A 27615-nucleotide genomic window follows, 5' to 3' on the forward strand; every position below is an offset into this window, starting at 1 on the left:
GGTTTTTTTGTCTTGGAAAGAAAGGGTGCTTAGTTGATATTAAAACTTGCTTGGTTTGGAGGCTGTAAAATAACTTGTTTCCTAACTAGCTACATGTGCAAAAGCTGATTTTGGTCATGCTCTGCATAGTTTACTGAATAACTGATTCACTTGCTGACAGCATTTTTGTGTATTTTCAGAATTCTTAGTTACAACCGCCTAAGATGTATTCCTGCACGGACTTTTGATGGGTTGAAATCACTTAGGTTGTTGTAAGTATTATTTTTTAATCATTGCTATTTTCCATAATTTTATTTGTGTACAGAAGATAGCAGAACCATAGGAAGTTGGCAGATTATAAAACCTATCAAACATTTCAGAACTGATAATTATGTAGCCTTAAAAATCTAAGACATGCACTTTTTACTTTTCTGATTTTTAATGTTAGTTGTATTTCTTTTTTTGTATTATATTCTTCCCTGTCGTAAGCATTCAAGTCTAGCAAAAATGCCATATGCATACATTCCTTTAGTATATATCAGGGGTGTTTGCAGTTGAATTTTGAATATTTATATTCCAACAGTAAATTTCTTTGTCTTCTTTATTTAATGTAGGAGTATTTCGAAATCCATGATGTCATGATTAAGTATTGAAAATCAGTAACTTTACTTTTTGGTTGCAAGAAAACTTTCCATTTTACCACTAGGAAAAACATGGTTGACAGGGCAAAAAAATGGACACAGGAAAATAAAGAACAGTCAGTCTCATTTACAGTTTCAGTTAGCCATTATGAAGAAAGCCTGTAAAAATTTATTTTCAAAAGTCCACAGTAGAACATGCAATTTTTGCCTCCATGTGTGTCATTTAAAACCATTTAAGTACTTGTTTGGACTAAATACCTAAAGCATGGCATTATTTAAGTGTGCTTTCATAACTTCAGTTATTCAATAACAATATGGATAATTTCAAGAACTGTAATTCTGTACATGTTAGATATTCATGTAAATGACTTAATTTATAGAAAATGGAGATACTTTTCACAGAACTACAGAATGAGCTCTGTTGAAAGGGACCCACAAGGATCATTAGGTCCAACTCCTGGCCCTGCAAAGCATCATCCCCAAGAGTCACACCATATGCCTGAGAGCATTGCCCAAATGTTTCTTGAGCTCCACCAGACATGGTGCTGTGACTCCTGGGGAGCCTGTTCCAGTGCCCAACCAACCTCTGGTGTTTGGGTAAAGAATCTTTTCCTAATATCCAATCTCAACATATCCTAACTCAGCTTCATTTCCTGGGGTACTGCCACTGGTCACCAGAGAGAAGAGATCAGTGCTTGCCCCTTCTCTTCCTCTCATGAGAAAGTTACAGACTGCAATGAGGTCTCCCCTCAGTCTCCTCCAGGATGAACAGACCAAGTGACCTCAGCCCCTGTTCATACAGCTTCCTCTGAAGGCCCTTCACACCACCATTGGTCTTCTCTGGACACTCTGTATTAGCTTTCCATCTTTCTTATACTGTGGCACCCAAAAACACAATTTTCAAGATGAGGCTGCCCCAGCTCAGAGCAGGAAAATCCCCTCCCTTGCCCACTGGCCATGCTGTGCCTGATGCCCCCAGGACAGGGCTGGCTCTCCTGGCTGCCAGGGCACTGCTGGCTCAAGTTTAACTTCCCACTGACCAGGATGCCCAGATGCCTTTCCTGGCACTCCAGCATCTCATTCCTGGATTCCGTTTGAATCCAGGATTGCCCCATGCCAGATGCAGAATCCAGCACCTGCCCCTGTTGAACTTTATGTGGCTGATGAAACCAGCAGGTTTTTTACAAAAGAAATATCAGTAACAGTAGTGATGCTTAATGAAGTCTTTCATTTTATATCTCTACTATCAAATTTGGACAAAAATGTTAATACTTTTATTAACAGTCAATGTTTGTATGTTCTGTGAATCCATTAAAGATTAAAAAGATCATATGAACATAATTAATGCAAATTTCAGGGAGATGCTGAAAAAATCAGAAACTCTTCTGCTATCTCTAAATCAAATCATTACTTTGTATAATTGTGCTTATTTTTCAATTTTAAAATAATTACTTTACTTGGATTTCTTATGAAGACCCAGGGTGAAAAAAATCAAATGCCAAGTAGGCTGCCAGTTAGAGCTTATAAAAAAATGAAACTACAAACAGTTGGAAACACTGAGGAACTAGAAGAAAAAAATATGTGAAAAGATGAAAACTGTTGAAAGAAGATGAAATTTGCCAAGTTATTCTGATGATTTTTTATGCATTGATGTTATTGTGTTTCTTTTCTCTTTAAGGTCTTTACATGGCAATGATATTTCTGTTGTTCCTGAAGGAGCCTTTAATGATCTTTCAGCATTATCACACCTGTGAGTATTCAGCTGGTATACTGTAGTGGTTTTTTTTATTATTATTATGCTTAGCCAATTTCATAGAGCCAAACAAAGACATAATGTGAAGAAGTTCTCTGGAAGAAGCTTCTGCTTGTGCAGAGGATGTCCACTGGCCAGAGAGCTGGCAGCAGCTCAGCAGAAAAATCCTGGGCCTGCTGCTTGGGCTTCAATTTGAACTTGTCTGCCCTGTGTCCTTATGGCAATGAAGGCTAAAGACACTCTGGGCTAAATTTGGGACTGAGAATACTGATCAGTCCTTTCTCCTTGGCCCTCCTAGGGCCACATCTGGACTGTATGTCCAGTTTCTCCCTTAAAAGCAGATCCCTGTGAACTACAGCAAATTGAGTATAGGGGCAAGCAGGATTGGGAGGTGGCTAGATTGTATGAGCTGTAAGGAAAAACTACAGGAACTGGGCTTATCCAGCCTGAAGAAAGGGATGCCAATGAGAGACCTAAAACTCTTCAAGCCTCTAACGATTACAGCAGTGATGGAGACTCAGAGGTGCACAGTGAAGAATGAGAGTAAAGCATCAAAATCTGCAACAAGGGAAATTCTATTGAACATAATGAAAGATTCTTTACTGTGAGGATGATTCAGCCAGGTTGCCCAAAGAAGCAGGAGAATCTCCATCCCTGGAGATTTTCAGAGCTCGGTTGGAAACAGCCCTGTGGCAACTGTGACTGCCAAAGGTAGCCCTGCTTTGTGCAGAGGGTGAGAATAGATGAAAATGATTCTATTATTCTGTCAGTGTCTTTTTAAATTGAAACTAAAGACATCACATCTGATTTCAGAACATAATTTGAGGCAATAGTTTTCCAGTTTTTAATTTTCATTGTGAACCTAAATTATAAAAAGCTACCTTCTGCAAATCTTGTGGTGTTTATGGATAATTAAGACTTTGAGGAGTATGTTGACTAGTGCCTTTAGATATACCTGGGGGCTTAAGTTTCTGAGTAGCAGAAGTTGTTAAAAACTTAATTATCTGTTTCTCATTCAGTATTGGACATTTACATTTAGCTCTCAGAAATTTCATACTGATTAAGCTTTCACTCATTGATAATTCACTCAAATTCTGCTATTAAACCAATTTATCTGCATGAAATATCAGTAAAACTTGGATAGATTTGCTTGGCTTTTTATCTTTATGGATACCAGTTATCCTTGTTAATGTTTTGATTTTAGCAGAAGAATTGTGTTAGTTCAGGCTGACGTCCACTTTTGCAGACACAGAATGGACAAATTCTAGGTGTTTCAGCTTGCATGGGAAGTTCCTTTTTTTGCTGCTCTGACTTAAGCCTGACTGAACAAATATGTATATTTTCTCGAGTACAGCTTGAATGTATTAAAAAGTTAATATGAGAGGGCTTTCTGCTCAGTGGGGCAGAAAAGAGTGTTTCAGCTCTGATAGTTCCTACTGCTTTTGCTTGCCAAAGACTTTCTTGTATCTCTTGAAGACCCACTGATTCAAAGCTGTGGAAAGTATTGAAACATCTGGAGAAGGAGGATGTTCTAATACAGCCATCTGATAGTGTTTGCACATGTTGAGATTATTTGTTAAAAGTTACGTGATTACTGTATTTCTTGAAAGGAACATGAGTACATCTTTACAGACTAGCACAAGGCTTCAATCCTCCAAATTAACTACACAATGTCTCATTGTTTTCAGAGTTTTAAGAGTACTTCCAGTTTCTAGCAGAGAAAATAAACACTTAAAAATCTGTTACAGAAATTAATTCTAAAAATCTCTAGTTAATTTTTTAATTTAAAAAAATCACAAGGATCATCATTTAAAGAAATGGATTTGCTTTCATAATTAAGCAGTTCTTATGTAACTACCACAAAGCTAGGATAATTTGGTTTTATTTACTTATGCAGCAGAAAACTCTTACAGAATTCTGCACAGATTTGTAACTTCAGTGAGACAGCTCCAAAGAGGAAATAATTAAATCAATTTGGAAGCTTAGAAACAGATGGTTTGTACTAGCCTGAGAGACATAAATTGAAAAGGAAAAATATCAGGGCAGAATTCTGTGGAATTTTCTTGACTACTTCAGAAGAAATACTTTATTCTTGTTATCTTGTTAAATTGCCCAGTTTCACTCGGCTGGTGCAGCTGATCTTCACCGTTTCAAACCAACAGTAAAATAGAGCTAGTTGGTATTAGGTCACCAAAATTCACACATAGTTTTGTTAAGGATATCTACATTTATGGACTGTGTTTCTACTAAAACTATTACTTCTTGATCTAGAACCCAAATCCAAACACTTAGTGCTGTACCAGACATTTTTGTCATGGGAGAGCAGGTTTCTGTCTTGAATAGTTTTTGCCACCCGTTTTCTGGCTTTTTTAAAAAGCAGACATTTAAAACTTGATTCCCTTTTTCATTTGTCTTTTTTCCATAGGGCTATTGGTGCAAATCCTCTTTATTGTGATTGTAATATGCAGTGGCTATCTGACTGGGTAAAATCAGAATACAAAGAACCTGGTATTGCACGTTGTGCTGGTCCTGGAGAAATGGCAGATAAACTTCTTCTCACAACTCCTTCTAAGAAATTTACTTGCCAAGGTACTGTTGGTTTTTTTCTCTTCAAAGTGTCAGTGTTTAATTTTTACAAATAGCTGAGCTGTGAATTAAGAGTGTTTTGTACTCAAAATACATTTATTATAGTATCTTAATGACTCAGCCTTGTCATTATTATTACTCATGCTTAAGGATATAGCCATTGGTTCCATTCAGGAAATGTATTTATTTTAAAGATTTTAATTCCTATCTCTTTTAAAATAAGTAGAGAAAAAAGTCTTTGGGCTTGTAGTACAGTATTCCTCATGATGTACATAGTACATCAAAGTACAGGATGTACACAGGTACTGCCTTGTACTGCCTCAGTCATGAATAGAGTTTAAACATGTACACTTCCCTCAGCATTTTTCCTGCAAGCTGTTCACCATAAAAACTCAATACATCAGTAATCCTTGCAGTCTGCTATTAAATGTATAATATGTCTCTGATATTTCAGAAGAAAGCATGAACAAAACCAGACCAAAAACTAACCAAGATAAAGGTAGATAAGGAATGTGATAACCACTATAGAGGTCTTGATCTAAAATGTTGCAAAAAAGGCAATGTCTCAGGGCATTTCAGTTCATGTTGGTACCAGTGTTGCTGGCATTTATATCACAACTTATATTATTGTCTATTACTTCCCAAGTTCTTTTTCTGAACTGTACTACTACTTTTTAGAAAAGTACCCTTTTACTTACATCAAGCGAGAACTTGGTTTGTTTGCTGTTAAATCTTCCTCTATTCCACTGATTCATCCATTCTTAAATATCTTGAAAACACAGAAGGCTTCCATGTGTCTTTATTTTTCATGGTCCTGATTTAAAAACATTGAAACTCCAATTAAAAAAAATATATATGTGTTCTTATATTTGTAAGCCATTACTAAGCTCATTGTGATTTCTGAGGCATCAGATGAATATGATCTTTAGTCTTGTAGAAGTAACTTATTCTCAGTGTCTAGGTAATCTTGAAGCTGTTTTGACTTATTCATCTTTTAATGTATCTTCAAAGGTGAACTTTATCCCTTTGTCATTTTGTTCTTAAAAATGCAAAGCAGTGGGACTTCGTCAGAGTTTGTCTTATCCAAAATTGTTCTTGAATGCATATTTAATCTATTCAGTCTTTTCTCTTTAGACTTCCTGTCAAAAAGCTTTTTTTTTAATATAAATACCACTGGAAGCTATCTTGTTACTTGTGATGCCAGTGAAATTTTCTCCCTCTTGAAATCCTTCTTGAAGCAGTACATCTCTGAGGTCATGCCAGTGCTCATTGCATATGACACTCATCTGTTGCTGAGTCTCTTAGCCTCATTTTAGATAGGGCATTTGCTGGCCAGTCTGATCATTTCCTTTACCAGTGTCCACTGAACAGTATTGTAGATATGCTGTCGTAGGAATACAACTGAAAGAATATTTGCATGGATTTGAGGAACCTGTTTAATTATTTTCCAGCTTTGTCAGTTTTACAAACTGTATCACATCTCTCTACAATTATTGTTATGTTTCTGTCAGACAATCCAGAAATTATATCTTACTCCCTCTTGCCCATCAGAAAAGATCCTTTATATTTTGTGCAGGGTAAGAGCTGTGTATTTGTTTCACTTCCAAGAATGGAGATCTGGTGTTATGGATACTTTTGAAAGAAAATAATTTTCCTGCCACTGTTCTGTGAAGATGCTCATAATTACAGATTGCAAATCAGCAGCTTTTCAATGACATGATGGTTCTGTAAGGCACTTTGAGTCTGTTGATCAAAGATAAGTAATTTTATCTTTTGCCTACAAGTGAACTGCTGAATAATAGAAATTTAGAAGATGCTATGTTCCTATTAGAACCAAAATTTTTGCCTATGAATAAAAGGGCTGTTTTCAGAATATCTGTTGATGGTCTGCTACTGTATATGCATTTACAGAAGAGTAATGTGCAATTCCCTCTTACCACTATCCATGCATACAACTGATAATGAATTGAGTGCTTGAATTTTACCTACGTAATGAATAGTTCCCAGTGCAAATGGCATTTTACAATGAAGTCTCATCTCAGTCGTAAAGCTTGACAAAAATCACTTTACCTTACTCTAATTTTATGAATTCTTTTACTGCAGGAATCATCCATTAATATTTTCTTCTTCCTGTTGTTTTTTCTATCTATGTGGGAGGGTTTTTTCTTTCCTTTTTTTAATGTGGCCTCTAACAGCTTCTCAATGTTTTACTTTTACCTCTTTATCATCCTTGCCCTGCTTCTAGAGATTCCAGGGCCTTGTGGTTTTCTGATACCAGGTAAGGTTATAAGTAGATCTGGAATGGGTGATCTGCTTAAGAACAGACCTTCTGACCTTCCTTTTGTGTACCTCAAGCAGACTTCTTTCCTAAGACATGCATGCATACTGTTCGTTTTCCCCCGTGATGAATTTACAGATGATTATTCATGATATATCATTAGTACATTGTATGAGCAGTTTTTTTAATTCAAAAGTTTGGGTTTAAAAGCTGAGTTATCTAACTGAAATTGTTACTTCCGTTGCATTGTACTAAAACTGGTGATTTCATTATCAGTGTAAATACTGCTTTAGAGGCCACATGCAAGAGAGCCAGAGCTCAAAGTTTTTCCTGCAACAGGTTTCTTTAGAAGCTGGTTTGAGATTGTTTGTGTCATGGTTTTTCTTAAAACATCTTAGCTATGTGTATATATCTATGTTAATAAAATACTGCTAGTTTTTCTCGGTTTACAAAAGAATTTTTTCCTCAGAGCTTACTCAGGAACATAGATATCTACAATTTGAAAAACTAAACTAACCAAAAGGTTATAAACCAAATTATTTTTGATATACAAGTCTTTTAACACATGCAAGCAGGAAGAAAAAAGGAACAGCATAGTGAAAATGAAAATAGGTTCCAAAACTACCTTTACATTTTTTTTGATCTTACAACTGAAGAATGATAACTCAAAATATTAATTCATATTTGGCACTGCATATATATTTGTTTGAAATAAATCAAGTACAAAATCTGATAATGTTGCTTACTCTCTTTTTTGAGACTTGAGTTCCCATTTTCTGCCTTTGTTTTGGAAGTGAAATTTACAGTGCTAATCCATTTGGAACAAAAGCTTAGTTACTGAATGTTTTTTAATTTGTGCCAATTAATTAGCATTTTATTACATGAAAAGTTGCAAAGAGGATATAATATTCAGAATAAATAGAAGGAAGGATTGACTTCCAGGCTACAGCACAGTATTACAAATTTCTATGTCTATGCCTCTTTCATTTATTTTTTTTTTTTCACAGAGCTTCTTAATATACTCAATAATCAACAATAGTCTAGAGTACAGTTAGGATTTTCTAGCTGTTGATTCTATGATGTTTGTTTCAACTTTTCTACCTCTCCTGTGTGCTGATCTAACAGATACTTTGACCAGGTATAGTTTTCTATTTCAAAATAATGTAAAATTATTTTTATAATTTTACATTATTTTGAAGAGAAAAAAAATTAATAGTCCATAATAATTATGGCTTTGGCAATAAGTGTGTCATCACATATTACCATGTTCTGTGTGCAAGCTGTGACACAGAAGGATACCAGCAACTGCAGATTCAAAAAAAAATTAAAAGGTCACCCACTCTTTGTCTAACACTCCCTACTGAATCCATACAATCACATGGCTTCCTTCCAGACCAGCTCCTTTACAATTAATGTGAGATTAATTTGCAGAGAAAAACAAGAAAGTTATGCAATCTAGGTTTAAAAATAGAACAAAGCCCTATATCTAAGAAAAGCCCTTTTTAGCTTTGAAAACTCTGCAGTTTGGCTCATTTTCTGTAAAACCTGTTATAGAGCAATCAGACAATTGCTCTAATAAGCACCAGGAGTTGTTTTTTTTTTTTGGTTTCTTTTTTTTCCATTTAGAAGAAATCACTGTTTGTTCCTTCAAAGGTGCAGTTCATCTGTGAACCTCTTTGTAGTAGGGGAAATCTGAAATCAAACTGAAGGCAGTATTTTCACCAGGCCATAGAGCTGGAGATATAGAATGTATCTTCATTCTCTTAATAGGCATTTGACAAAGTCACCCATTTTCTCTTACAGTAATCAAACTTCGCTAAATTATTCATACACAGACAGGTGTTTTCTAATTTTTAACAAGCAACCGGTGATTTCTTCAGTTGTTTGACACAAAAAAACAAAGCTTCCTAACTTGAAAATTCACCATAAAGTGGCTGTAAAACCGGGAAACTACAGTGGAAAAAAACCCCAAAAATATCTGTATAACAGAGATAAGATTTGTCTAAGTCAAAGCTCAAGTATGGGTTCTGAAACTTAGGATTTTGTCAATTTCCATTTCTGATTTCTTCCATTATAATCATTAATAGAAGAAGCTAGACTGCACATAGGTTTGAGGTACAGTCTATTATTTGTGGGCTCAACTAACAAAGTAATGCACAGAACTATGGCTGACCCATAAGGAAGAAATAGTATAGATCTATTTATGATGAGATAGCCTGGACAATGCAATTTACATTGCAGTTTGCAGATGTTCAAGGAATTTACAGGTAATTTTACCATTTCATTTTGCCATCTAGGTGATGCTGCAGATAAAAAATATGTTAGAGCAAAAATGCATTTAAAGAAGTGTTCTCAGTAACACCATCATGGGAAGGATTGAAAACTGTGATAGCCCATTTTCTCACTGGCAATTCCTACATAATAACAAAACAAAAGCTGAAATTTTATTCTTCATTTTGCTAATACAAAGGAAATGCAATTATCATGGATCAAAACTGTACAGCTTTCAGAGGATAGGGATATGGGAATCATATGGTGTCAGTCTCTTAACAAAAACTAAAAAGTGATGATTCAATCAAAAATCCAATCCCATTTTTATCTGGCCATCAAAAGAATGGAGGGCAATTCAGCACTTGATTAATATAGAAACACCATAAAGTCAAAAATATAAATTTTATAATTTAAATCAATGTCAGATAGATCCTGTCCAATGTAAATGAATAGTTGCTTGTTTCTGACTTACCAATTTGTATTTTTAAGGGCCCGTGGATGTTAATATTCTTGCAAAGTGTAATCCCTGTTTATCAAATCCATGTAAAAACGATGGAACCTGTAATAATGACCCAGTTGAGTTCTATAGATGTACATGCCCATATGGTTTCAAGGTAGGTATTGCATGAAAAGGAAAAAAGCTCACTGAAATGTAAGCTTATCCTTAAAAACCTTTAAGTATTCATTGTCTCCCTTCCACTAGTGTCTGTATTTTCTTCTTAAATTATAATTGTTGTTCCCTTGTATAATTGTAGGGCCAAGACTGTGATATTCCCATTCATGCTTGCATTAGTAACCCGTGCAACCATGGTGGAACTTGTCATTTGAAAGAAGGAGAAAAAGATGGTTTCTGGTAGGTTTTTAAGTTGTAATAATAGGATAAAAACTACTGAGATTTTTATGGTAAAGTAATGTTGATGTTAATCTTTAGGTTTGCTGGTAAGAGCACCACAAAGACAGATTTTAGCACTTCAGATGTTTTCAGAACATGTTGTCATCCTTGGAAAGCTTCTAGAGCTTTGGATCTGTTAAAAGCAATAACAAATTACTGTGATTTGTTGAGGCATATCAGGTCAAGACAGCATAGTATTGACTCCATTATGTTAATTAATAGCTAGCTAGATCCCTGCTGAAAAAATCTCATAATTCATCTGTTGTTGTGTGTATTACTTCAACAGACAGCATGTAAATGATAAAATGTAAATCCCAGTGAAACAGAAAATTAATGATTCATTTGAAACTCACTATGCCAGCAGATAAACATGCTGTGAGCATTTTTAATCTTGAGTTATTTAATCACACAGTACAATTACTCCAGATGTACTTCATGAATTATGAAATAAAGTTCTTTAGCATTCTTATGTGAGATTATTAGTCATTTAATAATCTACACCTCAAGCTTGTTAGAAATGACACTTCACAAAGATACGATTCATTATCCTGCAATTTGTTATGACATTATTCTTACTTTTAATCCAAATACTGCCCAAGGATTAAATAGTCTTCTATTAAAAATTAAGTGTATATGTCTTAATACTATACCTAAAGAATTTAAATTGACATAGTCATGCCTTAGAATTTTATATTTTTCATTTATTTGTTTGATCACTACATATTTTGAAAACCAAAGCAATCTCATAGTGAAAGCTTCAGAAATTATAGGTAGTGCAAAGTACATGAAAATGTATTTTACATTTACTGTCTATTTTGATGTATTTGTTTTGCAGAAACATGATTACAAGCAAAAAAATAAATTACTGCTTTGTCGAATTTATGTAGGCTTTGGTTTCTCATATGAATGTATGTATATTAAAGAGAGTTTTCTATTGGTGCATTTAACTGAATGATTATGGAAAACTACTATTACATGGTAATCGCTGATTCCACAATATTTTCCATGCATTTAACTTTAAAAAACCAAAATAATCACTTTCCATAAGAAATATAATCTCACAATGTAAATGAAGAATGCTTTTCAAAAGTAATCCTCCATGATTTAATTTATCAGGGTCCTAAAACTAAAGACTAAGATATGACTTTATAAGCATTTTTCTGTAATTTAAAACACAAAATCTGCTTTGAGATTGTTTGATAAAAGGGCTTTTTACATTATATCAACCATGTTCTGTTGTGAAATATTATAATTCTAATGTAATTCTATTAATTGCAGAACTACTTTAATTAATTACAGAACTACTTGTCTGGATTCCTCACCTAAAATGTGGTTATTTGGTTTTCTGTATTACAGGTGCACTTGTGCAGATGGATTTGAAGGTGAAAACTGTGAAGTAAATGTTGATGACTGTGAAGACAATGACTGTGAAAACAATTCTACTTGTGTGGATGGAATTAATAACTATACTTGCCTTTGTCCACCTGAATATACAGGTAGGAGTATAAGAGAAAGCACAGATAATTCAAGAATTCCTAGCAGAAGAGTAATATTTTCACTTTGCAGGTGTATTAGTAGTTACTCTACAACAGACTTAATATCAGGTGTCCTTCCATATTTTTCTCCTGTATGGTTTGTAGTCAAAACTAGATTTAATGTCCACTGATTAATTCCTTTTTTTTTAGTTTTGAAATTACAGCATTTTTGTATTTTAAATGTTATTCAAAATATGCCCCTCCTTACTTTTTGCCTAGACACCCCAGTGGAGGACCTCTGTAGCTGTAGAAATCTGAAAAATAATCTGCTTTTCTACTTAATCCCCATTTTACTATAAAGAATTTGTCTGTGCCATTAGGGAACTGTATTTGGCACCCCTGGATGCTGTCCTGTACTCCACTAGAAATATTAATACCAAGTGTGACGCTTCCTATGCAGAATAAAAATACAAGAGTCTTTTGTTTCTTTCAGTTGGCAGCCAAGCCAAAGAGTATCCTTCTCTTTGTGACAGAGGATCTCTTGCTTGCTGTCATGGTCTCTGTGGGAATGGAGGATAGTTGGAACAGCAGCATGGAGGAAGTAGGATCTATTGTTTGCATTGGTATTTTTTATAGCACTTCTAATTAGATCTATTTTCTATCAGATAGATGACCACTAGAAGAACATTTAGTTTGAATTCATTATGATTTGAAATACATAAAAAATAAATGTAAAATCTACCACAACTTGGGAATTAATTCTACTCAACCATTCTATATGTTTACTTTAATCAATCAAATTTGAGTTCTGGGAAGCTGTAAGGAGGGGTAAATGCATGAATTAATTTTCTTTATTGAAAACCCAACTAAGTCCTTTCTCATCCAAAGTGTTTCCATCAGTAGTTCTACAGACTGTTGGATTGCTCCCCTGTTTCAGGGCATTCAAATTTAAAGTCAGTATTTAAACATTGGGAGTGCACAGCAAGTGAAAATGTTAAAACACAAGCATAAGAAATACAGCTTCAAATTTGCATAGAGGTATTGATCCAGCACTTATTCTGGGTAAATTTTTGATAGAAATTCCTCTATGCAGGATAAGCTACAATATCTAAAGCAATACAAAAGCCAAAAATCCACTAAACAATACGTGGATGATCCATATGTGGAAGGACAGACATAATATTGTAAGAAAAAATACTGTTTTGCCAAGTACCGATACCTTAATACCTAAGTGCAACTGACAATTCAAGCCTTGGAAAGGAATAACAGGTAACAGCCTCAGTAAGTAGAAACAGCAGTTCTCCTACAATTAATATTTCAGGTGTACATGACTCAGGTTCAGCTCCCCTGGGATCAGTTGCTGTCTTCTTTAAGAATGGGTTCAGGTATTCTCTTGTGTAGGCTGGAAGAATGCAAAACAAGGTCACATCAGTCCAGTATTGCTCTTCAGTGTCCTCACGCTAAGAGGTTTCATATACCTATTTCATAGTAGATGATTCACTTGGAAGTGATTTCCTCCTCTGCAGCTTTGCAGGTGCTTTTACCTGTGTTGCTCATTTCTACATTTTCAGCCTTACTTTAGGTGCTTTTAACTATTAGAGTCTTGTTGTTGGATTCACAGTATGCCATGGGATGATGTTTGTATTACAGTTGTGCTTCTTTAGTCAAAATACAAGACATATATTTTTTAATTTTTTCCTATCTGTGCATAATTTTACTATAATCATACAATGAGTTTTACAGCTATAATGCCTGCCATAATATCCACTGAAGTCAGTAAGACACGTGAGTAGGTGAGAGTCTTCTCACCAGCTCTAAAAGAAATCAAAACAATCTATTTCTAATCAGTAAGTTTAAGCCTCCAGTTAAAAACTGTTGAGAATGTGCTCATCAGACTTTTTTCAACACTATTTTTTAAAAGGACACCTTTTTTTAAATGCATCACTAGAGCTTCAACTCATTTTACAGTAGTTGTAGCAAAAATTTAGGTTTTCCATTACACAAAGTACAAAATTCTACAGTACACCATGCAATCTACCATACAAACCATCTAAGAATAGGACACAATGTGTGAGATCTTAAATGATTTTTGAAATTAGTTTTAAGGTGAAAATGTAAAACATTGAACTAACCAAGGGGTCCTCATATCTCTCATCCACAGTCTTACATAATAAATAACCTTTAGTACTAAGAATTAGACTGAAGGTAGTCTGGGCACATCAGGATGTCAAAAGGGTAATGTTCAGAATATAAAGTAATTGTACAGTTTCCTCAAGTGTGTATGAGCTATCAAATAATTTGTAGAACTTTTCTTTTTCTCTGACCTATAACCCGAGTTGAAAGATAAATAACAGAATCCCTGTCAAGTATGTATAGAGTGATTTTCATGGGGAACTTTGTAAACATTTGGATTTTGATATTTGTTCTAACAGGTTAAAGTCATATATGCATATTTCTAATGTTTGCATTTTATGAAAGGATTTTTGACTAAATTAATTCATTCCCTTCTTTAACAATCAGGAAAACAGGCTATATATTAATATTCAGTATATACAAAGATTTTTAAATTCAGAGGTATTGATCTCTAGCTCAGAAAGTCCCTGAGCCATAAGTGGCACAGTGTATATACCAGGAAAATATTACTGCAGGCTTGTTCTAAACTCTTTTAATTAAGTTGAAAATAGTCTCAATTGTTCTTGTTCAACATGTCACAGCATATACGTACTCAACATGGAATTGCACTAGCCTAGAATATTTTCCTGGGTGAACCTGCAAATATGCTTTACATTTCAGCAGCACAGTATAAGGAAGAAAACACCTGAAACATGCTGGTATGAAATGTAAATCATTCTTCTATAAAGTCTTATTTTTATGTGGAGGATTTGTTAGAATCCAAAATGAACTGCAAAGGATGTTGCAGTGTAAAACCTAACAATCTCCTTTTGTCTTTTCTAACAATCCCGTGAAAATCAGCACTTCTCAGCTATATTGTATAATTTAAAACAAGCAATTAGAAAGCTTATTTTGTTGCATAAGAATCAGGAATCTCTTTTGCTCTGCCTCAGTTAAGTTTTACAGCAACCACAGTTACAAGTGGGAAGACAAAGAATGGTATTTGCACTATAATATGAGCTTTCTTAAGATCATAGACTGTAACTGTGACACAACAGTAAGCAAATGGAATCAACAGACTTTCAGGGTTTCTGATGGAACCTGGAGAAATAAAACATTTAAAATACCTCACTATGTCCTGCACTCTTTAATCTTGCTATTCTCTTAACATTACCATCTCCTTTATTTTACCCCCAGTCTAGTAAACTTCAGGTCATTTTATGTACATTCTATAGATTACAGATAATCATTTCTCTTGCTCATTGTCGTCAGTCATTAGATCACAGAGCTAACTGATCCAGAAGTAAAACCTCTCTTACACCACTGGTGGCATGTACTTCTTATCTTTCTGTTTGTTTTGTTCTGCTAGAGGTGAGACTTTGAAGCTTGCTTTGTTTGCTATATCAACCTCTCTGCTGCTATAGTTGTGCATTAGCTGAATGTGCTATGCTGTTGTATTACAATGTAAAAAGTCTTTTGTCTCTTCTGTCTTTGTCACTGCAAGCTGCTAATCTGAATGAAGTGGAGAAAGGTCAGTTGTCTTTTAAGCCTATTTTCACTTACTTTGGTTTCTCACTTTCCTTTTCTTAAAGGTGCATGGATTTAATTTATTACAAATTACCAAATTGTATATAGATATAACTTAGAAAGCTCACTGCAAATCCTGAAATTAGGCACTTGGCTGTTGCTGTGAATACATGTCAAAAAAATGTTGTCAAAGATGCAGATCACTGTGCAGCAATACTTTAATACTGCATTCAATGTCTTTTGTTCAGATGTATTAAAAATTTGTGCAGACATTGATATAGGACTGAAAAAGAGCTTACATTATTGTGTTCTGAAATCCTTATTCTTCTCACCTTAAAACCATCCCTTGGTTCTGTGCTAATATATTCTCTGTCTTACAGCACTGTTCTGCTTTAATATTTTCAGTAGATTGTGTTACTAGAAAATATGCTGGAGTATCAAATGGCAATCATCTTGCTCCTCAATTCTGTGGCTTCTTATTTGCTGTAAATATCTAAAGAAAATGAAATGACCGTATTAATCTGGGGCTATGGTAGAAGAAAGGTAATATTGAAGAGATTTATGACACTAACTTTGGGTGTTTGATTTTTAATTTTTTTTAAGTTTCTGCTTAGCACCTATCGCACTAACAGAGATAAACCATTTTCTCTGCAATCTGATCATATATACAATCTGAGATCTAGCATAATCAATGGCAGCATGTTTATAAAATTGCATATTTAGTTTTAAAAACAAATTAATATTTTTGTGGTATATTTGCCATTAATTTGATACATATATTTTCAGTTCTTGAAGCAATATAATATATTACATATGGTAATAAAAGTATATTAATTATCCATGAAATCACATGTTGTGCAAGACTGCAGTTATATAATCTATATTGCTTAATAACATCTATGTTGATTAATTTAGATATCTGATGAATAATTCCTACAATTTAAACTCCTAGTGTAAATTTTCTCTGTAACTGAAGCAGAGTATAAGATATTTTCAGAAAATTATTCCAGCCACAAGTTTTCCATGCTTAAGCCGTCTTCCATTTAGATATGTTGCTGTATTTGCATTTTATTACTACTCATCAAGACAGCAAAAATAGTCTGCTGTTTTTCTTGTTTATTATCAAGTGTGAACTGTAACATATTAAAATTACTGATTATAGAAAGAACAAATTCCTCACAAATTATCAAACATCCAGGGGATGTGAACTAAGTTTGGGTCCAAAACTAAGCAGATGTATATGTGATACATGTTTATATTCGCTTGACAACTGAACATGAAAGTTACTGATAGTCTACAAGGTACTTGGAGCATCAGTCAGTTTTATCATGCAAGACATCTTTTGAATTGTTACAGTATTAGGGGGAAAAGGGGCCATTTCAAGCAATTATCTCAGTTTATGCAAGCCTTAGACACAACCTTCTTGCCACTGCAATAAAGGAGTTGCATTAGTACTTTGAATTCACTTGGTAATCAGATAAGCACCTTCCTGAAATTTAAGCATGCAACTTATCAAGTGCAAATCATGTGATACCAAACTTGATTAAAAGTTTAGTAATTTCATCAAATTAGATCATAATTTCTATCTTTGTAAGAACTGCATGTGTTACAGATTCGTAGAATAAAGAGATGCATTTGTTATTCTTGCTTTTTATCACTCATAAAATTTCTATTTCATCTAGCTTAATATACGTTAAATTACTATTCTATATTAAAAGCTCAAGTATTGAAATAATTTTACTGCATTTGCATAAAGGGGAAATATACATGATATTCATGGCAAGCTGAGCAACCTGCTTCTGGTTTAATCACTGTCTTTACTCATTCAGGTCGATGATCCACCCTTCTGTTTATTTTAATTGTCTTTTAAAGCTTACCTGCCTAAAAGTTACTGGTATTTTGCTGTGAACAGTGAATGTAAAACAAATGGAAATATTAAACTAAACTAAATTAAACAAAGCCTCATCTTATACTGAGACCCACAAGCACTGGAGATAGCTAAATTACTTAATGCAATCGTGAAAGATGGGAATAGTCCAGCAATTTGATTGTAAAATTAAATTACAAAAAATATTCAGATTATGATTATAAACTGCATACTACTGTCACTGCGAACTTTTGCTAATTCTAAGAAATTTTGTCCCTCATATAGTCAATATTTTGTCTGTATTTTCTGAATAATGAGCTTGAGACCTAAAATAATTTGTGTTGTATACTGCACATCAAACTCAAGACTTAATAAAAATGCAGCAGTTTTCTGTATATAATTTGTTAAATGGCACTGACATTTTCCAACCCCTTCTCCACTCTATTGGCTGTTTGAGTCACAGTATTAAAGTGAGACCTCCAGTCACAGATTCAGATAGTGACACCTAATTAATAAAACATAAACAGTGCAGACTCACAATATATCTTAACTAAGCTCAGAAGATGAAATGGATATATAAGCACACACATAAAATTTTTCTATTCTAGTCTGTGGTATCAAAATATTTGGTATTTTGACTTTGGAAGTGGAAATAAGTCTTCTAGGAAAAACCTGGCTTTTGATAATTAAAACTGACTGACTACTGTTGCTTTTGGATTCTCTGTCTAGCTTTTTGTTGTTGTTTTTGAATATCAAACTCAGCTTTTCTTGCCTGTAATTAGCAATGTGCTATTACTTTAAGAAGCCCACGTCCATTTTTGTTAGAGCTAGCTGTCCTCTTCATTCAGAAATGTAATGACTGACATTGCTTTTTTTTTTTAATTTATTGGCCAATTATTCAAAATAAGAAAGATGTACAGCCTTTTCACCTCATTGCCTTGTTACTCATTATTTGTTGTACTATGTATCTATATAATGGAAAATCCGTAATTAAGGGTCTGTTCAACCTTTAGAAAAGAAGTCTTGGGGAGACATTATCACTCTCTTCCAGTATTTAAAAGGATGGCTGCAAGGAAAATGGATACTCCCTTTTTTTGCAAGGAGAGACATGGAAAAGGGAAGGGTAACAGGTACAAGGTACTCCTGGGGAGATGCCATTTAGAATTAAAAAAGAGGGAAAGTTTTTACAATAAGGACACAGAGCCGTTGGAATAATCTTCCCAGGAAAGTGGTGGATTCTCCAACAGACACTTTTAGGATTCAGCTGGAAAGGGTGCTGGGACATCTTGTCTCTTCTGCTTTTTCCAGGAGATGATCCTTGAGGGATAAACCTGGTATTCTGTGATTAAGTTTTTACTGATTTATAAACTTATCAAGACATAAGAGTGAATTAACACACACAGGAAACACAAACTGAATCTAGCAAGCATACAGCTGTGGTTACCTATCTAAAGTATCATCATTGTATAACAGTATTTCATGATGTTGTCTGACTGTTTAAGTCTACATCATACTCTATGCAAAATCTCAGTAAATATTTGTCTTGAGCTTGGAGGGTCACGTTCATTCATAATTCCACTGGTTTCAATGCTACTCTATACCAGAATTCAGACTTCCTTAGATTAATTAAGCCAGATGTCTTGTGAAAAGAGTTCTTGCTGGTTCTAATTAAACTTTGGAAGCTTTTCACAGGTTTTTTGACACTTTATCCACTACATTTTTTTAAACAAACTAGTCTGTTCCTTATTCTCCTACATATAGAAATGTTCCCATCTTTCAAAAACATAATTACTTAGCCCAACTCTTACAGAGGCCTCAGTTTCAATATTATTAGATGAATAAAAGAATGTTCTCACGCACTGGTGTCAAGCTTCCTTGAATTGAGACTTTTTTCCACAACCTTTTCTGATTATTTTGAAGTATGCACTTTAAACATTGTATAATGTTTCTCAAATCGGAAAACTCTCTAATATTTCCTTCCAGTAAAGCCAAGGGGCCTAACTTGGTAAATCTGTGGGGTTTTTGTCCAGTGAGTGTTTCACTTCCATCACTATCTTTTCATTTCAACAAAATTAACCACTTCTTTTCACCTTGTCTCATTTAAATTCTTAATAACACAATGGTGGTTCAGTATGCTGAGGGAGGAGTTTCTTTACCATGAAACTATATTTTTTCAGTGGTTCATATTCCATATCACATAATTCACTTACCTTTTTTATTAACTTTTTCAGAAACAGTTTTATTTTGGCCATGAGAATGCTCCATTCAGAAAAAGATCTATTAGCATTTATTAATATTAGCAGTTATTATCTATTAGCTGTACAACACCTTGCATTTGGGTTATCTTGCTTTGTTATTCTGGTATTTACATCTTCATTCAGAAATTGAGTATCTGATGTACATATTTGGATTCCATCTTGATTTTTTCTTTATTGATCTTGTGTACAAGTCTGTCTTTAATGCTACTTTTTTTTAATAACTGAAGGTTGTACTGTAAGTAAAGCTAACTTTTTTATGGTCATAGTATTTTTTACATTAGTTTTCTGCTACATGGCCACCATCCTGTTTCCTATTTGCTACTGACTGTTTAACTAAAACTCCAAGAATATGATTCACAATACAATTTGCAAATGCAAGGGAAAAGTTTCCTTACTTTCCTGCTGTCACAGCACAAAAAGTTCTGCTTCTGTGTGTTTTTCTACAGGGTACTCAGATCAAACTCTGACCATAATCTCAAAAATGCCTGGTGATGTTTGATGGTGTTTGCAAGCCATTTGGCTGCAGCATGCCTGGTAGTGTAACACTGATTTTATAATTTGAAGTGAACATTTTTCAAAACAGTAAACCTATTTAAAACTTAAATGCCAAATAATTCAGTAGGATTCACAGCCAAGAAAGAGTGGGAAATAAGGAGATTTCAAGTGCCCCTGAGCACTCCTCAGCTGATTCAGCTTTCAGTATAGTTCTGAAGATATTAGGGCCAGTAACCTATGAATACTAAAATGCAGTGTGCTCTAAGAAATGCTGTATTTTATTTTAATCCTGTATTTTACCTGGGGGAGGATTTACAAAAATGTTCAGACTTAGATACTACTGAGTAAAACTGTTTGCCACTCAAGTTATTTCAGAAATCTGTGCCAATGAAAATAGATCTAAGCCAAATTAATGTCCTGTAGCAAAATCAGTTTAATAAATTGACAGGAATGGTAAGAATGCTTGTTCCTATCATGCCACTCCTAAATTGCCTTTTTCTAGGTAGTTTGATCTTTTTTTCACTGAAGCAATTCTGTGAATGTATAAGAGACAGCAAGCTCCAGCCCTGCTTGGGGGATAGGCTCAATGTGTCACTTTCAGAAGCTCTCTGATAAGCTGTCATATTTAATAATCTTGGGACTATTTAGAGATGCTTCTATAGAAATTTTATTAGTACTGTACAACCACATTTTTTATTACTTGTAGTTGGGGTGTCATGTAGTTTTCAGTTCTGGATGTAATTTAATATACAATATATGCCATAATTAGTTATTTTATAGGTGTGTATCTAAACTATGGGAATGTGCACAAACTAGGTTAAAACAATAGTAATTTTTGCTTATTCCACTCCCATGATCCTTAAAATCTGAACTCATTGTTCCCATACTTACATCTCACTCTTAAACACTGCTGCTCTTTGAAGAGATTTCAGCTTTTACAAGTTCTGCAAATTGACTAAATCCTATGTGAAGACAAAACCCTTTGAAAAGAGAAAGGGATTTGGGTTTTGTTTAATATATCATGGGATGCTAACAATCCCTGGTATTTCAGGATTCTTTGTGCACTGACCTAGTCATAACAGTTGCAGATTTCCAGACTAATAATTCTATTGAGAGCTTGAAGAGGCTTTGAGGGTAGAATTATAATCCTTTGTATTTGTCATCCTCAGTGGTCTCCAATTGATCTCCATTCAATTTCCTACATATATTGACTAAGTCATGTTGCTACTGACAGTCTTCCTGAGGCTATTAAGTGACCTGTTCATGAGGGCTATTTTCTTATGTTATCTTAAACCTTTACAAACCTTTGGTTTGTAGAGAAAACACACTACTTGTAAATCAGGAATGTAGTATTTATTTAATTATTTATTTATTTACTTATTGCTCTTTTTTTTAAAAATCTTTGTGTAGAACCAGTCTGGATCTTTTGAAAAGCTGCAAAATATTTGTCTAGCTGTTTTTTGGCTTGTCCTCTCATTTTTGAAGATGTAGAGGTCCCATGTCTTATTGCACTTAGTATACATTTTTCAGTTGTGTTTTTAACTGGCAATAACTGTCTTTGCTCCTGCTTCAGTTTTGCCTTTTTTCTCTATCCTTGCTTTGATATAGACTGTTCCTCAGCTTTTTATGTTTGTTTGTTTATTTGTCTGCTATATTGTAAGCCACTGCCATGCTCAGCTCAGTAAAACAGGGATGCCAAATATCACCTCTGACAGCAAGTTCAGTTTGAGCAGTGAAAGTGTCTGATCATTCCCTCCTTTCTTCTGCTCTTTTGTTTGTTATTGCAATGTACAGCTCTACTTCTTTTTGCTTGCCAGCTCATATTTTATTACTGAAAGGAAATAAAGGACAGGGACATTCCTACTCCTTCCATAGTTTCAGAGTCTTAACAGACCAGTCAGTCCCTGAATTCAGTAAGCACAGGGTTTATACCTGTTTATTACACATATGTTCTTCATATGGATGCTGGAATAAGTTTGCTGACCTTAAAAACCAGTGAGTACAAGTTTAGGAAGTGCACAATCCATGGTGTCATCTGATAAGTTAATCAGGGAACAAGATATTGCTGATCTGTTTACAAACCTGTGTTTCCTTTTCATAAAGTTATAAATAAAAATAAAAATTAACCATATTAAAATACTTTCTGGATTATAAGACCATTTTGGAAATTAGAGCCACTGCCTCTATCAGCAGGGAAGGATAGACATTTTACATAGATTTCTTTTTCTTTTCTTTTCACAGAACAGATTATAGATAATTATGGTACATTAACAAATGCAAAAAATGGAGTCATATTTAAGGAAAAGTAGAAAACAAGTTTTCATTTTTGGATAATTGGAATTGTATTGACATGCAGTGATATTAACAGGTTTTTTTCAGGTAATAGACTACTTATAGTGATAGTGCAAATCTGGATATATCTGTGTTGTGTGCTTAGAAATAAGAAAAAGAAAAGCATATTGATGGCCTTTTTGTTCTAGTGAGTTCAATCACTAGTCTTGCTATATAGCAGAGCTAGATAAATATTGTAAAAGAAAAATAATTATAAAATTACCATTTATATCCACATATAGATGATTGAAGTTGTACTTGATACTGTTTATAAATGAGTTACCAGGTATATTATTATTTATTTTTGTTATTTCTGTATTGCCATTTATTTATGTATTAATATTTATTATAAAGGTGTTTATTGCTATGTAAAGAAGTATGCATATTTTAAAGTTAGCAAAGGAATTTTATAGCCATTGCTTTTAAAATTCTGTTCATTGCTATTTTCAGGTCACTGTGATATTTTCACTGAATTGAAAACATACATTGTATTTCAGGTGAACTCTGTGAGGAGAAATTAGATTTCTGTGCCCAAAACCTGAATCCTTGCCAGCATGATTCAAAGTGTATCTTAACACCCAAAGGATACAAGTGAGTCTGAAATGTTATTAGAGTCTGACTGAATCAAAGTTTGTATTTTTCTATCCAGCTTAGTTTCCTTTCCTTCTGTTTAAGTGGAATCCAGTTCTATTCTCCAAGTACTAATTTTGATTATTATTAAACCTTATGGCAGAACAGGCCATTATTTTCATGTAAAGCTGCATTTTTATCTTAAGTATGTTTTACTGAATTTCACTGATTTTTCAAAGGTCTAATTGCAACCAGATTTTAAATAGAAACACAGGGTAGTCTTTATGATGGTCTGTGGAAAACCCTTATAGGAGTTTGAGCAGTAGGAAAATAATTGCATTTAATTGAAGTGGAATAATTATATTGCTTTTAAAGAAGTAATTGTGAAAGAGATTATTAGGAAGGCAGACTGAAAGGTATAAAGTAAAGAAGTCCCTCCCCAGGAAAGCTAATCTTTAATTACACCATATCCTTTTCATGATTAATTAGCATGCACAATTGAAAGTTGCTTTAATAGGCTTTAGGTTAATAAATACAGAAAACCTGCAGATTCAAATTGTTCTCACAAGTGCCTGTTTTATGCACAGCATGCTTTTGTTCTAAAATCAGATTGTCATTCCCACTACTTATGAAATGGCATTTTATTTAAACTATCGCATAAAATATTAAATATTCAGTTGAGTGTGAAATTAAGTTGATAGCTTCCAACTGGAAAATAGAAAAAATTGTTTGGTTTCTGCTGTAGTGCATTGTGTTTGTTTTTTTAATATCACTTCAATACACCTAGTTTAGTGTCTTATACTTTACTGTCCAGGTCATTAATCTTTCCTTTACTTTTAAATCATAAAATAGCACATGCAGTATACCTCAAGATGTATCTCAGTCAGACTTTTATTAGGTTGCTTTATATTCTTTTACCCTTATCTTGCTCATACCTGTTGTCAAATAAAACATGAAACATATTTGATTGAAGTGCTAAGTTTAAACTTAGCTATTTATTTAGCTATATGGCTATTTAAAATCACTCTTTCCAGCTTAGAAAAAATTTTAGATAGTAAAAGAAATAACACTGAGGAGGGAATTACAAGATCAAATGAAATTAATTAAAGACATATTAATTTTAAAAAATATCATATGGGTGCATGGATTTGTAATATTTTCCATTAATTTTTGACAGAGTTCTGAGCATTCACTCTGTCCTATATATGAGAATTCCCTGAAGGAATGCCACTAGCATTAGCAATGAGTTTCATATGGAAAAAATAAGCCAAACAAACTAAGAAACAAAAATCATTACATACTCTCCTGAGGATGGGCTGTTTCTGGACCAGTGGGGCTTCAGGGAGGACAGATGATGGGTTTTGAGACTTCTGTTAGTTCACCAACCATGGAGCTATTTTTAGTAAATCAGACTGGTGGAACCTTAGGAGCAAACAAATTATATATAACCTTTAAACTGCATAAATGGGCCATTGGTCTGTTCATAGGTGTTCAGCTGTTCATAACCATCAATACAACCTTCAGAATATTTGTTTTGGTTTCACCAGCCAAGCATATTGATTATGTTTAGTGTTTGCAGCCATGTATAGCATCCTGTAACATTCTGTGTTGCTCATAAATTCACAAAACTGCCTAAATTATTCATGAGGGCTCTCTAGATTTGCACACAGTTCTTCAATATAATGGCAGGTGTGTAAACATTTTAACTAGCAAACGTGTATTCATTGCATATGTAGATTCCCCATCTATTAGTATGATGAAGCTATAAAGTCTTTGCACACAAAGTATTAGTAATGCCTTTTTCCCCTTGATTTTTAAACAATACAGTAGTTCCTTAACTTTGGTTATTAAAACATACTGCGCTATCCAATTTGTCCTGTTTTACAGATGTGATTGCACACCTGGATATGTAGGTGAGCATTGTGATATTGACTTTGACGACTGCCAGGACAACAAATGTAAAAACGGAGCGCAGTGCACTGACGCAGTGAATGGATATACATGTGTTTGCCCAGAAGGGTACAGGTGAGAAAGATCCTAAGGCAGTACAAACATGGATGTCTTCTGTCACACTTGTTTTTTGTTGGAAATACTGATTGTTTTCTGTTTTCATTTAGTGGCTTGTTCTGTGAATTTTCGCCGCCAATGGTTCTACCTCGCACCAGCCCTTGTGATAATTATGAATGTCAAAATGGGGCCCAGTGTATCATAAAAGAAAGTGAACCAATCTGTCAGTGTTTATCAGGCTACCAGGGTGAGAAATGTGAAAAGCTGATTAGTATAAACTTCATCAACAAAGAATCCTATCTGCAAATCCCTTCAGCTAAGATACGCCCCCAAACCAATATCACTCTACAGGTAAGTTTGCTTGTTTTGTGGATTCTCTTTTCTGGAAAAGAGCGTAAATGACTTTTCATGATGTGGGAAATGACCCAAAGTTGTCATTGGCTCACTTAAAGAGCTTTTCACAGTTTGAGCTAAAAATCTAGAAGAGTTAATGCAATAACTCTATTCATATATGCAATAACTTCAATTCATATTGAAGTAGATGAGCTTATTGATAGGAAGAGAAAGATTTTGTCAGGTTGTCCTTCAAAAAAGAATTTTATAATGAAGTAACAGAGTATGGCAGTAAATTCAGAGGTTCACTTAAGACCTCATTTTGATTAAATACCTAATTTTTGTGGTTTCTAAATATTTCTATCTTTTGATTAGATTGCCACAGATGAAGACAGTGGGATCCTGCTGTACAAAGGCGATAAAGATCACATAGCAGTGGAATTGTACCGGGGTAGAGTGAGGGTCAGCTATGACACAGGATCATATCCAGCCTCTGCTATTTACAGGTGAACCTGGATGAAACACATTTGTAACTGAAACAAAACCTACATTCATTACTTCTACCAAAGCCACATTTTTCAATATGTGGCTAAAATAAATATATGCAAATTAATGTGTTGTCAGACACTTAAAACTTCTTGCCAAAAGATGTGATTTGGTTGGCAAGTAACTCTAATGCAGATCTGTCAGACAAATAATATATTATTTGATGCATTAAAACAGAATAAGAGTTAGCTTTCAGCAGAATATTTATACATATGTAAAGCTCCCATGTAGCAGTAGAGGTTTTTCTTAGTTGTAAGTGCCAAATAATTTCCTAATGTTCTGAGTAACATGAAAATCTACACTGCATAAGCAGAAATTAAATAGAAGCTTCTCTTCTCTTCTCTTCTCTTCTCTTCTCTTCTCTTCTCTTCTCTTCTCTTCTCTTCTCTTTTCTCTTCAGGCAGTCATATAATGTGGGATTTTTCCCTGGCAACTGAAGAGAAAGCTAAAAATTTGATTCTGAAAAAAGGCCCTACCTTTGAAAAAGAAATGGCTTTTGCTTTCAAAATCATTAAGAGAAAGAATCTACAGCTGCTTCTGTAGCATAATTTTGAAGGTTTTTTTTTTAAATCATATTTCTCTGGTTCTCTGAAAAATTGCCACCTAAATTTTTTGGGAAGTATTGTATAACTTCACAGTAAAGTATTGTATAACTTCACAGGAATTAGTAAACAGGAATTGCAAGAGTGAGCAGAAAGATGACAGGCATCACTTCCTGACCTTGACTGCCTCTTGGTGCTAAAATTACTTTCAGAAGTAATACTTCCCCTTTACTTTCAGAAGTAAAGGGGAAGTATTAAATCAGTTTTGCTTGAATCTTCTTTTTACTCTATTTACACCTTTTATTGTAAAATTATATATAAGTATATTTGCTTTCTAGAGTTTGTAATAGTGACACTGTTCTGCATTCTATTAGGGACATTTCACCGAAAACAAACTATTTTAATCAATTATTCTACTCCCATTCAAAATAATACTAATTTACTTTTCTATATGGGTTAGGACTCCACAAGAAATCTAGATTCTTTTTTCAGCAGTTTAATTATTTTTGTTAATTTTGATTTCAATAGGTACATCTTTCTAAGAATAAGAAGCAGTAGGATGGGTCATATATAGTTCCAAGTTATTTTGGCTCCCATTTCTTTAATCTATTTAGAATACTTCTTCCCTTTCATAACATATATTTCCTTCTCATAAATTTAATGCTTTCTCTGGCATTATTGAAATATAATAAATACTGGTAATTCACACTTATCAATTATAGTTATCTAGAGAAAGATTGAAAAACAGTACTCACACAGGAAAAAAAACTAAACATAAGCATGGAAGGAGTTAATAACAAAGTGACCAATTAGCAAGAGTCCCAATTAGGTTATTGATACAAAATAGTAAGAAGCATCTCCCCTACATAGTTGATTATCTCTTTTCAACTATGTGACAAATGAAGGATACAAGTGTAGTAAAGAAAGGGACAGGAAATGTAGTGACATGTTACAGTTACAGAATTATTTAGTGAAGCAGATACACACTATTAGTGTTATTATTTTTGTTTCTGTTATTGTTATTAACCTCCATTTCATTTCTGATAAGCATAATGGTGAGTTTCTGAGATATTTGAAAACTATTGTGTAATAGTCCAACTGTAGTGAAGTCTTCTGTTGTTGAGGCAAGGCTGAGGGCATACCTCATCTCTT

General features: G+C 33.9%; 1 protein-coding gene across 4 annotated transcripts in view; it reads left to right on the top strand.

Moving 5' to 3' along the window:
* Positions 1-27615, top strand: part of SLIT2 (slit guidance ligand 2) — a 260586-nt gene that overhangs the window by 216341 nt on the left and 16630 nt on the right. For 2 of the 4 annotated variants that reach the window (XM_077782787.1, XM_077782788.1), the window contains 11 exons: positions 180-251; positions 2299-2370; positions 4799-4962; positions 9998-10122; positions 10264-10361; positions 11757-11896; positions 15492-15518; positions 22963-23056; positions 24923-25060; positions 25153-25393; positions 25751-25881. In XM_077782787.1, coding sequence (XP_077638913.1) covers positions 180-251; positions 2299-2370; positions 4799-4962; positions 9998-10122; positions 10264-10361; positions 11757-11896; positions 15492-15518; positions 22963-23056; positions 24923-25060; positions 25153-25393; positions 25751-25881 — 1302 coding nt within the window. The remainder of the gene's footprint in view (positions 1-179; positions 252-2298; positions 2371-4798; positions 4963-9997; positions 10123-10263; positions 10362-11756; positions 11897-15491; positions 15519-22962; positions 23057-24922; positions 25061-25152; positions 25394-25750; positions 25882-27615) is intronic. The other 2 variants (XM_077782789.1, XM_077782790.1) reach the window with 1 other exon arrangement.

The sequence above is a fragment of the Lonchura striata genome, chromosome 4, assembly GCF_046129695.1.
Source record: "Lonchura striata isolate bLonStr1 chromosome 4, bLonStr1.mat, whole genome shotgun sequence".
Classification (NCBI taxonomy): domain Eukaryota; kingdom Metazoa; phylum Chordata; class Aves; order Passeriformes; family Estrildidae; genus Lonchura; species Lonchura striata.